Source organism: Megascapheus bottae, chromosome 18, assembly GCF_031878675.1.
Source record: "Megascapheus bottae isolate mThoBot1 chromosome 18, mThoBot2.hap1, whole genome shotgun sequence".
Taxonomy (NCBI): domain Eukaryota; kingdom Metazoa; phylum Chordata; class Mammalia; order Rodentia; family Geomyidae; genus Megascapheus; species Megascapheus bottae.
The window spans coordinates 31582681-31595127 of NC_143526.1; the positions used below are offsets into that span (position 1 = coordinate 31582681).

Sequence of the window (12447 nt, forward strand, 5' to 3'; positions counted from 1 at the left end):
CACTTCTGGTTTTCTAGTGATTAATTGGAGTCAGGTTCTTTAGTGCCTGGGCTAGCTCTGAATCCTGACCCTCAGATTTCAGCCTCCTAAGTAGCTAAGATTACAGGTCTGGCTAAGAACTTTTTAAGTTGACAAAAAAAAAAAATTCTTGACATGGGAAACCATGACAATTTGAAATTAATATAGTCAAATCAACTTTTAAATATAAGCCTTATTTTAGGGGGTTGATCATTGCTGCTTGACCTCTGGCCTGGATGCTGTCCCTAAGTTCTTCAGAGCTCAAGGCTGTGCTCTACCACTTAAGCCATAGCACCGCTTCCGGTTTTTTAGTAGTAAATTGGAGATAAGTCTCTCAGGTTTCTGTGCCCTGGCTGGCTCTGAACATGATCATCAGATCTCAGCCTCCTGAATAGCTAGGATTACAGGTGTGAACTACCGGCACCCATTAATATAAGCCTTTTTAAACTGGCTTGAGACCTCAGTGAAATTACTGAGCCTAGTTTTATTACTTATGAAGGAACAAAGTTTCTCAATTATATCTAGGTGCCAGTAATCCTAGCTACTACAGACTAAGATTTGAGCATCACAGTTTGAAGTCAGCCTGGAATAGAAAAGTCTCTGAACTATATTACCAGTTAACAGCCAAAAAAAAAAAAAAAAAAGTAGAGCTGTGGTTTGAGTGATAAGAGCACTAGCCCCTGAACACAACAGCTGAAGGACAATGCCTAGGCCCTGAGTTCAAGCCCCAGGATCAGAACAAAACAAAAACAAAAATAATTGTTTCCCATTATAAGCTCTAAAGAATTATGCAACTACTCTGTGAATGGAATTCTTCAAAGTCAAGATTATATGCAAACTATGGGCTTGCTAACAGAAAATGCTTTGTAAGACCATCATAATACACTAAAAGAGATGGAAGCATGGCCTGGTGGTAAAGTGCTTGTCTAGCATGCACAAAGCCCTGGATTTGATTCCTCAGTACCACATACACAGAAAAAGCCAGAGGTAGTGTTATCCAAGTGATAGAGCACTAGCCTTGAGAAAGCCCAAGGACAGTGCCCAGGCCCTGAATTCAAGCCTCATGACTGACAAAAAATAATCAACTTTCCCCCTATTTACTATATAGCAGCCTATAAGGAAGTTTATAAATAAATTTCCAAGTAATCAACCAAATTTATATTCCTTACTGCATCTGGAATATAATATATATGTAAAACTGAGACAGCATTCCTGTTTAAATTCAAAAACAACTTTATATGAAGGAAAGAAATATAAAGGGTAATCCAGGTACCCAAAGCAACTGAAGAGATATGTTAGTTCAAACTTGGACATTAAGATGAGAATTTGATTATGGTCTCAAGAACAGAAAATTAAACAAAACTAAATGTCACACAAGTCTTTTTTCCTGAGATGTGATTTACTGAAAAGTCTGTGTAAAGATATACTGAAAATATAGTACTGAAAAATCTGCCTGAGATTACCAGCTAGAAAAGGGCTAAGGATTAAACCAGTACAGCACATGACTTATTGATAAAGCCATCTGGAGAAAACTATTTTTAGGTTCTGAAAAATACAAAATAGCATCTGTTACCTGCTACTAAGTACCTGTTTAAGAGATACATCATTTCAACCTATCTTAAGCCTAGCTTAGATATTTAAATGTAGATTAGACAGATTCAACTATACTATAAGGTTTCATCTGAAGTCTAAAATTTGTACTCTAAAACATGCAATTCAAAATGATCTATACTTCTAGGGAATATAAATAACCATACCAGTAACAACCAACTATATTTATAACTCATCTAGAATGATTCTAAGGGAGAACATATAGCAACCAGCTACTTACTATATAACAGTAAGTATATGGGAAAATTCATGACCTTCAAAGGAAGCCAACAACTATTCACCCGACCCCCACCCCTCAGATAAATGTGTAAGTATACACATAATGTAGTTACTACACCTATTTTCATGTTTCTTAATAAGCTATTTGCATTTTATTTTGTATAAAAACAAACCCCCTATTCAAAATCTCTTACCTGAGAACACAAGAGATGTATTTTCTTAACAAGAAGAAGAGGCCAAGTCAATCCTGTGGGCAACCAATTAAAACCAACTTTTAGACTGCAATAGAGAATAAACGAAGGCAAAAATCAATGCAGGAAACAAAATAACACGCACAGGCCACACTGAACTGTATATTACCAACGTGAATCTGAAACCACAAGCACTTCACTAGAATTCATATACCAAAAAAAAAAAAAGAAGAAGAAAAAGAAAGACATATACCAAAATCCCACATATGCTTTTAATTTGGTATTGCTTTCAAATGTGAAGGTCAATCAAAATATTTTCATGTGTGCATAAATAAGAGTGTCAGAAACCAATGCAAGAATAAATCAACTGAAACTGAAACAGTTAATAAAAGTTCAGCTTCACAGTTAGTAATTGCTTTTATCACTTGATAATTATACCAGTTCACAAACCACAAGTCCAATTTCAACCTATTCCCCAGATTCTTACAAAATTTTAGTGAAAGCACAGGCTCATATAACAATTCCTGGACAAGTAAGTCATCAACCAAGGTTATTCATAGATCTTACTACAGTTCCTCTCATATTTTCCTTTCCACCAAAACAACATCAGGCATGACAAAAAACTAAAATATTAAAGTTTTAGGTATATAAACTAATCTCACTTGTATGCAACACATTCAGGTAAAGTTCTTTTAATAATCACATTATCCCCACCCCCAAAAAAAACTTTGCTTGAAAAATACTTCCAAAAGTAAAAGTTAGCCACTGTCTCTTTTTCTCTTTTTTTTTTTTTGAGGGGGGGGGGGACAGTGCTGGGGCTTGAACTCAGGGGCTGAGCATTATCTTTGGGCTTTTTTTCTTCAAGGCTACTATGTGGAATCCCGGTCTTCATTCATGCTAATCAAGCATTTTACCACTAGGCTAAACTCCTGGCCCAGCTACTAATCTTTCACTGGGGTTTCTTCTAAACTGGTGAGATGATACACAATTCACAGCAAATATAACCAAATAATTAAGCAATTATACTTATTTTTATAATTATACTTATTTTACATATATATATATATATATATGCGTGTGTGTGTGTGTGTGTGTGTGTGTGTGTGTGTGTGTTTATTTTTGTGCCGATCCTGTGGCTAGACCCAGGTGCTTGTTTGCTCAAGGGTAACGCTCTACCACTTGAGCCATAGTTACATGCTTGCTTGCTTTTTGGTGATTAAATGGAGACAAGAATCTCATGGACTTTCCTGCCCAGGCTGTTTTCAAATCTTGATCCTCATATCTCTGCCTCCAGAGTAATTCAGCCAGTGTAAACCACTGGCACCTGATTTTCTATTTTTAGTAAGTAAAAAAAACCAATCAATCAATCAATCAAAGAGTATGTGCCATCTGGATCTGAACTGGTGCTCTTCCTGCCTCTGCCCCTCAAGAGTGCTGGGATGGATCACAGATATGTACCACCACATCTGGCTTAACAGGTCACTGATCACATCTGGCTTAACAGGTCACTGTCCCATAATTAAGACTACCAGTAGATGACTACTTATCTAAATGATGCTCTATTTTAACTAATATCTTTTAAGTCAAGATAAAAATGTGTTTAATATTAATCACCAAAAAAGTAAAATACATTTCAAGAATCCTAACTGATACTATGCACTTTACTCAAACTTGTGAGACTGCTTTGTCACTAAAATCTTAAAATGATGGTCTGGGGTGTGAGTCAAATGGTACATCTGGGCTAAGGTTTTAACTTCAAACCAAATGTTATGAACACACTTCCAAAAGCCCAAAACACTGCATTAATCTGATTTTCACAATTTTATCCTAGTTAAATCTGAAGAGTTTTAAAACTCTTCATTTACAAGCCATATCCAGCAGTTTCTGTAACTGGTCACAAGGGAAATGAAAAATTTAAAAAATTTTGCTTCAAGGCCGGGAGTTTGGCCTAGTGGTTAAAGTGCTTGCCTAGCATGCATGAAGACCTGGGTTCGATTCCTCGGTACCACATACATAGAAAAAAGCCGGAAGTGGCGCTGAGGCTCAAGTGGTAGAGCTCTAACCTTGAGAAAGTCCAAGGACAGTGCTCAGGTCCTGAGCTCAAGCCCGGGACTGGCAAAAAAAAAAAAAAAAAAAAAAAAAATTGCTTCAAAAAGCAATGAGAAAGGCCAAGTGCAATTTTTACTTCTAAATGTACAGCGTGTACTCTAGAAGCTACAGAACCAGAGTAATTTTCTAAATTAAATTGTGTGATACATTATCTGACACTACACGTTCTAATTCAAAAGGTCTGGTATGAGGCTAGGGCATATGCTATGAATGTACGAGAAAACAGGTTCCATAGTTTCTTTCCTCGCAAACCTAAGACATACTATGCCGATTATGTGGAGGACAAATTCAAGTCAGTCACTTAAACCCTAATGGAACTCACTAGGTCCATCCCAAAACACCAACAAAATTGCCAGAAATGAGGGGAAAAAAATTATTTTGCCAGTCTTGGGGTTTCAACTCAGGGCCCGAGCACTGTCCTCGGGCTTTCCTCAAGGCCAATGCTTTACCACTTGAGCCACAGCTTTTTTCAGAGTAGGTGGTACCGAGGAATCGAACCCAGAGCATCATGCATGCTACACAAGCACTCTGCCACTAGGCCAAACTCCCTGGCCCCAGAAATAAGGAAAATTTTTATTTCACAAAGGATTAATACCAGGTGATTTTGGTAAATGCCTTGCTCAAGTTTTGTGTTCAATTTATGACACAAAACCAATCCAGACATAAAAAGGAAAAGGCTATTCTACACCAAACCAAGGGGGAAAAAAGATTTAGAACATCAAAGCTACAAGTCAGAACCTCAGAACTCAGGCTCTCAGTGCTAGATCTCTTCTTTCATAAAGACAAGAAAATAACTGGAAAATGAGAGTTGAACTGAATTACTTTTGTTTCAACTTGCTTTGTAAAGACCATAATTTCACAGTGGTATCACTGTTTCCCAATAAACTTTTTATACATACTTTACATCAGCTAGCAACCAAAATGTAGGATCCCAAATTTAAAAAATCTACCCCAATCACTGTTAACCTCTGATTAACTTTAGGACAAGACTGAAATAATTCTATGCACCACAACATCTAAAAATATATTATTTATACAGCATAAAAATAGGCAAAGAGAAAATGGTTTGGTATTGATACATAAATGTATTTCAGATCTAACTGTATACTTGAAAAATTACAAATACTGCTATAGAAAATTTAGCAAATTAGGGAATGCAGTCTATTTACTAGTCATTCAATTACTAGGAATTTCTGGATAAATCGTCTGACAACAGCCCAACTAATCAAGAAGCTAAGGCACAACTTGAACTATACATCTGGTAATAAACACCTGAAGTGAATCTTTGCTTTGTTCAGTCACCAGTCTTTAGCAAGAATCAGGATAGAGAAGAAGTAGGGATTTTACACCCCTAAGAACAAAAACCAGCAACCCTAAAAAAGATCACAGAGATGTGAACAGAGAGAATCAATTACAATGGGCACAATCATATCGTAGTAGGCATTATGAAACTACAGCATCATCTACTTGATTTTTTGTCACCCATGACCATATGGAACACATTTCATATCTAGAATCAATCCTAATGAAAAAATTCTGATAATAATGAAGATGCATCACTGTTCAACTTTCCCATTCAATACTCCAAGGCAGCAAGTCAAAAAGTATTTCATATTTCTTCTGTCAAAAACTTTTAACAATTATTTTGACACCAATAAAAATGCTATCTGACTTCATTTCACTTCAAAGCAAAAATATTACTTCTAACCTAACAAAACATATCGCCATTCACTATGCTTTTAAGACTTAAAAGTTGGCTTTTACTAAAAAACCAAAGCGTATAGTTAGGTGGTAATAAAACGCAAATGAAACTACAATTGAGGTTAAATGATTTTTCAGAAAATATTCAACAATATTCATTTCCACACACATTAATAAAGAACCTGTGGACCATACATGAAGATATACAACAGAACAACCACTCCATTTTTGAGAGGGTCATCTAAAAGCATCTTTTGTGTAACCAATCAGACTGAATTCAGCTCTTCCTACAACACCTACAGAAGCAAGTATTCATCCAAACCGGAGGAGGACCTGGCACGGTGACACAGGACTGCAATCCTGTAACTCAGGAGGCTAACTCAGGAGGCTGAGACAGAAGAGTCTTGACTTTGTCATCAGCCTAGGTATATGCTTCATTGAGAGACTCCATCTCAAAAATAACCAAAAACAAAACAAAACCAGAGAGGTGATAGCATGGCTCTCTGTAAAATAGAATAAAGCAGTATCAGTACTGTCACTGGATTCAAACAGCTGGAACACACTGGCCTAAAATATCAAGTTTTTACAACCTCTAAATCAAACCAACACAATCTACAAAGGTTCAACGCACAATCAAAACATTTGACACGTCCAAGTAAAAGAAGCCTAAAGTGTACTGGTAGTAGCAGATAGTAATAAGATCCATAAGTTAACTATCACCATGTTTTCTAAAGCTTCATATTTTTATCCAACAGACTTGAACATGAAACTGAAATTACACATTACAATCCATAAGCAAAGTGATCGACATCAAACAAGTATAAGAAAGTAATATGAAACAAAACCAGTCATTATTTTTCTACATTTCCAGACTTGTGGGATTTTTTTTAAACCAACTGCGAATGCTTTAAACACATTAATAAAATACATACTAGTTAACTTTTCACTAATAATGCGGCTTGCAAAAATTACATCATTCAACAAGCTCTAAGAGATATTCACAAAACTTGCCTTTCGGCAAATCCCTCCCCAACGCAGAGATTTTATTTGCTGGAATCATTCTATTGCTGTAAAACACAAAACAGTCCCTGCCAACTGCCCCCATTTACCCTGCCATCTCTGGAATTCAAGAGCAAGGGAGTTTTCTCAAAGTCCCAGAATCCTCAACACAAAGCCTGCAAATCTCAAGACAAACTACCCAACTAAATGAACGTGTTAGCACTGCCGGCGAAGAGCCCACACAGGAGCCCCTCTGAAGGCACAAGGTCCAAGCAAGTACTAACTAGCGGTTGAGCTCGCTGCCCAAATGGCCATCCTCATCAGAACCTGTGGATCCCCTAAGGCCCTCCCATTTCACGTGGCCGCAAACGAGCGCCGCCAAGCTTCAGGGAAACCCATGCCAACAGAAACACCCAGCCCCCGTGTAGAACAGGAGCAGGGACGCTCCTTCCAAGCTGCATCCTTAACAAATGCTCTGCACCTGGAGGCCTACTGACTCCCCCCCTTGCTCCTCTCCTAGCATAAACCCCATCCCAACACCGGGCCTTGGAAGCAAATTCACTGACACCCGATCCAACTGCAGGCCGTAAGAGGGGTCGGTTCTCGGGCCTCCGTCTTGGTCTTCCGGCAGAGCGCGGATCCGAGCCTCCCACACTCGTCAGGTGTCCCAACTAGAGTCCCCGTTTTTACTGGTAGGCCACAGGGGCCACCTTTCCATTTCGGGGGGAAACTCCCGACTTGCAGGCAGAGGTGTAGTTACGACCTACGCCCATTCGGAGGCAAAGGAAGTTTTCCCCGTTCAGGGCGGAAGGTGTGTTTTCACGGCAGTCCCCGTTAGTCCACAGGCCGCTGGGCCATCCAGCTTGGGCCGCCTCCCTCTCTCCGACCACGGGGGCGTCCTCGCGGTGGCCTCGACCCCATATCGTAACACAGGCTCATCCTCTCCACACGTAGAGGCGCGAGGGGCGCCCCGAGGCCCCCGCAGCCCTTGCCCCGACTCTTTGTGTGGGACACCCGCTGCGGCGAGCTCCGAGGCCTCCGAAGGCCCCGCCCCGGGCCACCAAGGGGCGGCTCGAGCCCCGCACAGCCCCGCCCGTTCCGGGGCTGCGGGAGTCTTACCGGGGAGAGCTTGCGCGGCACCAGAACCCAGACCTGAGTTACCCCCCGCGCGAGCGCCTCCGCCCCGCGGCCGACAGCCCCAGCCCGAACGGCTTCCCGGAGCCCACCGCCGCATCCAACACCTCCTCAGCTGCCTCACAAAATGGCCGCCGGCCCGTTCAGCCGCTCCGCGTTCCAGAAAGGGGCGGGACAGACTGTGTGGCGTCATCGCGTGGGCGGTGCGGCGCATGCTCGGTGATGGTTTAGGGCGGGATACCGGAAGTTGCTCACAAGAGAGCCTTTTAATTACGGTCTTCGGGCCCAAACCTGGCGCGGGGCTGGTCCGCCCAGGGAGTGAGGAGGTATGGCCGTGTCTGCTCCACGACAGGACTTTGGGCGGATGGTTCCATTTCTTTCAGTGGCTGGGAAAGAGGGGAAATCGGGCGGGCCTACCGGCAGAATTGTTGTGAGATTAAACGGATCATTAGTAGTGTTCTTGATCTTGTCCTCCCGAGAAAGTCGACACCTAATTTTTCTCTCGGCGTGGTAGAGCGCTACCCTTGAGCTGAAGAGCCCAGGGACCGTGCCCAAGGCCTAGCGCTCAAGCCGCATGACCACCAAATCAAAAACATATTTATTCATGTATATGAGAGAGAGGTCTCAGGGACAGTGCCCTATCCTGAATCTGAGCCCAGAACTGGCCACAGAGCTGAGCTACCTAATCTCAGATGTCCTTATTCCCAGTACCCTACCCCTACATACTACTGGGTGATTTATTTATCCTTTCCTGGGGCTTGAACTCCGGGCTCTACTTCTTGAGCCACAGCACCACTTCCATCTTTTTCTGTGTATGTGGTACTGAGGAATTGAACCCAGGGCTTTGTGCCTAGGCCACACTACCGGACCCTAATTTTTTTATATACTAGGGTTTCGAGGCAGGGTCATGTACTTGCTAAGTGTTCTACCACCTAAGTTACACCACCCTAGCCTTTTCTTTCTTTTTTTTTTGGGGGGGGGTGGGGGGTCATAGGGCTTGAACTGGACCTGGACACTGTCTCTGAGCTCTTCAGCTCAAGACTACTGCCCTACCCTTGAGCAAGCTCTACTTCTCTTTTATAGAGGTTAATTGGAGATAAGAGTCTCAGGTCAGGAGTTTGGCCTAGTGGCAGAGTGCTTGCCTAGCATGCACGAAGACCTGGATTCGATTCCTTGGTACCACATACCTAGAAAAAGATGGAAGTGGTGCCGAGGCTCAAGTGGTAGAGCTCTAGCCTTGAGAAAAATTCAAGGACAGCGCTCAGGCCCTGAGCTTAAGCCCAGGACCGGCAAAAAAAAAAAAAAAAAAAAAGAATCACAGGTCTTTTTGTGCCTGGTCTGGCTTTGAACCTTGATCTTCAGATCTCAGCCTCATGAGTAGCTAGGTGTGGTATGAGGCATCTTGCCAGGCATTTTTTTTTTTAAACTTGTTTTCTGTTAGCTTTGTTTTCTTTTTTTCACTAGGGCTCAAACTTAGGGCTTCAGTCTCTTGTTGAGCTTTTTTCTTTTTCTTTTTTTTTTTTTTCCTTTTTGGTGATTCCTAGGGCTTGAACCCTGGGCTTGAGCTCTGTCCTTGAGCTCTTCAGCTCAAGGCTAGTGCTCTACACTTTGAGCCACAGGCCACTTCTGGTTTTCTGGTGGTTAATTGGAGATGAGTCTCTCAGACTTACTTTGAACTTATGATCAGATCTAAGCCTCCTGGGTAGCTAAAATTACAGGCCTGAGACACCAGGGCATTGTTTGGCATTTTCTCATAAAAACTTACACTACACACTTGATCTTTGCCCAAAGCTGAGAAGCAATGAGATTGGCATGCTAGCATTTGAGCCATACCTCCACTTCCAGTATTTTGTTAATTAGTGATAAGACTCTCTTGAATTTATTTTCCTTGGGCTAGCTTGGAACCTCTAGCCTCAGATCTCAACCTTCTGACTAGCCAGCATCACCTAGAATCACTTTTTACTGGGGTTGGCTTTTTCTTTGGGCGGGGGAGTGAGGAGAGGGTCATGGTGCTTGAACTCTAGGCCTAGACGCTGTCCCTGAGCCCTTCAGCTCAAGGCTACCACCCTACCCCTGGGCCTGGGTCCTGTCCGAGAGCTCTTCAGTTTAAGGGTGCAGCCCTACCCTGGAGCCACAGACCCACTTCCCATTTTCTAGAGATTCATTGGAGATAAGAATCTGTTGGCTTTATAGTGTCTGGGATGGCTTTGAACCACAATCCTCAAATCTCAGCCTCCTGAGTCGCTAAGATTACAAGTGTGAGGAACTATATGCCTGGGGTTGGCTTTGAACCTCAATCCTATCAAACCAAAATCCTTCACATTTTCATGTTGAAATTACAGACTGAGCAAGCATACCTTTGTATCTTGCTGAATGGCACTGTACAACCTAGTCTTCTAATCAAAAAGAGAAAAGTCAACTGGATGGCAGTGATTCATGACTATATTCCTAACTACTCAGGAAGCTGAGGTCTGAGAATTTCATTTTGAAGTCAGAAAAAAGGAAAAAGAAAACAAAGCCGATTTTATGTCTATAATCCTAGTCGTAACTGTAGTGGGGTCCAGAGGTGGGCCAACTATCAGACCACTCAGAACATGAATGAGATGTTAAAAGTTTATTGAGCAAGGAAGGAGCTCACATGCCAGGACTACAACCCAAGATCAGGATCTAGGAGTACAGCCCTGATCTGTACAGCAGGCAGTTTTTAAACCCCACCAAACATGCTGGGGTTTTCATACCATAAATCTCATATTTATATATGGTCAAGCTGAATCTGAGCCAGGCATGGTGGCCTATAATCCTAGCAACTCAGGAGGCTGAGATTTGAGGATAGCAGTTCAAAGCCATCTTGGGCACTAAAAACCCTGTGAAACTTTTTTTTTTTTGTGATTGGGGGGGTGATTCATGGGGATTGAACTGTGTGCTGTCCCTGAGCTCTTCAGCTCAAGGCTACCACCCTTCCCTTGAGCCAAGCCCCACTTCCTGTTTTCTAGAGGTTAATTGGAGCTAAGAATCTCAGGTCCTTTTGTGCCCGGGCTGGCTTTGAACCTTGATCCTCAAATCTCAGCTTCCTGAGTAGCTAGGATTACAGGCCTGAGCTACTGCCTGGCTCTGTGAGACTCTTATCCCCAACTAATTACCAGAAAACTGAAAGTGGCGCTGTGGTTCAAATGGTAGGGCAGTAGACTTGAGCTGAAGAGCCCAGGGACACTGCTCAGGCCCAGATTCCAAGCCCCACAGCTGAAAAAAAAAGATGCATCTGGTTGTGGGAACCAAGATGTTTCAAGATACAGCTTTAGTCTGGGTAAAGGACTGTGTGGGTAAAGGAATGGCAGGGGAACCAGTGGTAAGTCTAGTAAACAGTGGGGAAGTGTAGTAAACAATGGGGAAGGGTGTTAGGTCTGGGTAAACAATGGCAGAGTGAAGCAGGGGGAAAGGATGGGCTCTGAACTGCAGTCCCTGATTTCCACTATTTCATTACAACAATGCATTTTCCCCACTGCCCACATTACACTACTAAATAGGTAAAATCAGATAAATAGCACAGTTATCAGAACCTAGGGCCTCTGGAAAAACTTGCAATAGAAAACATGTGCTAGCCAGCCATTGGTGGCAAACATCTGTAATCCTATCTACTTAGGAGTTTGAGACCATGGATCAAAGCTACTCCAGGTCAGTAAGGCCAGGAGAATCCTTTTTTTTCTTTTTTTTTTTTTTGCCAGTCTTGGGGTTTCTCAGGGCCTGAGCACTGTTCTTGGGCTTTCTCAAGGCTAGCGCTCTACCATTTGACCCACTGCACCACTTCTTGCCTTTTCTATATATGTGGTACCAAGGAATCCAACCCAGGCCTTCGTTCTTGGTAGACAAGCACTCTACCACTAGGGCAAACTCCCAACCCCAAGTCCAGGAGATTCTTATCTCCAACTCACCCACAAAAAGCCAGAAGTAGAGCTGTGGCTAAAGGGATAAGCACTAGGTCAAGGACAGAGCCATGACCCTGAGTTCCAGTCCCAGGACTGGCATATGCACACATAGCAAAGGACTGCTAGTGGAGGCATGGCTCAAGTGGGAGAGCAGCACCAGGTGTGAGAGGAAATAGCTAAGTATAAATGTTTGAGGAATTGAAACCCATTTGTATAATTATTTTTTAAAAATCCAGGCACTAGTGAATCACCTCTGTAATCTTACCTACTCAGGAGGCTGAGATCTGAGGATCATGATTGAAAGCTACCACACACAGGAAAAGTCTATGAGACTCTCACCTCCAGCTAATCACTAGAAAACTGGAAGTGGCACTGTGGCTCAAAGTGTTAGTCCTGAGCAAATGAGCTCAGGGACAGAGCCCAGAAACTGAATTCAAGCCTCACAACAAACCAAAAAGAAGGAGAAGAAGAAGAGCTTGAGGACCTGAGTTCAATCCCAAGTGACTCTCACATTCAAAAACATTAAAGAAAAAAAATAGTAA

General features: G+C 42.3%; 1 protein-coding gene across 11 annotated transcripts in view; it reads right to left on the reverse strand.

Moving 5' to 3' along the window:
• Nucleotides 1-8129, reverse strand: part of Cpne1 (copine 1) — a 45284-nt gene extending 37155 nt beyond the window's left edge. For 4 of the 11 annotated variants that reach the window (XM_090352252.1, XM_090352249.1, XM_090352258.1 and 1 more), the window contains exons 1-2: nucleotides 7968-8057; nucleotides 2043-2127 (exon numbers count right to left, since the gene is read on the reverse strand). Coding sequence is in view for 1 of the 11 variants with exons in the window: in XM_090352250.1 (XP_090208376.1) it covers nucleotides 2043-2095; nucleotides 7968-8082 (168 nt within the window). In the remaining 10 variants the exon portion in view is untranslated. Of the gene's footprint in view, nucleotides 1-2042; nucleotides 2128-5420; nucleotides 5538-7414; nucleotides 7861-7967 lie in introns of those variants that run through there. The other 7 variants (XM_090352250.1, XM_090352248.1, XM_090352246.1 and 4 more) reach the window with 7 other exon arrangements.
• Nucleotides 8130-12447: the final 4318 nt, after the last annotated feature.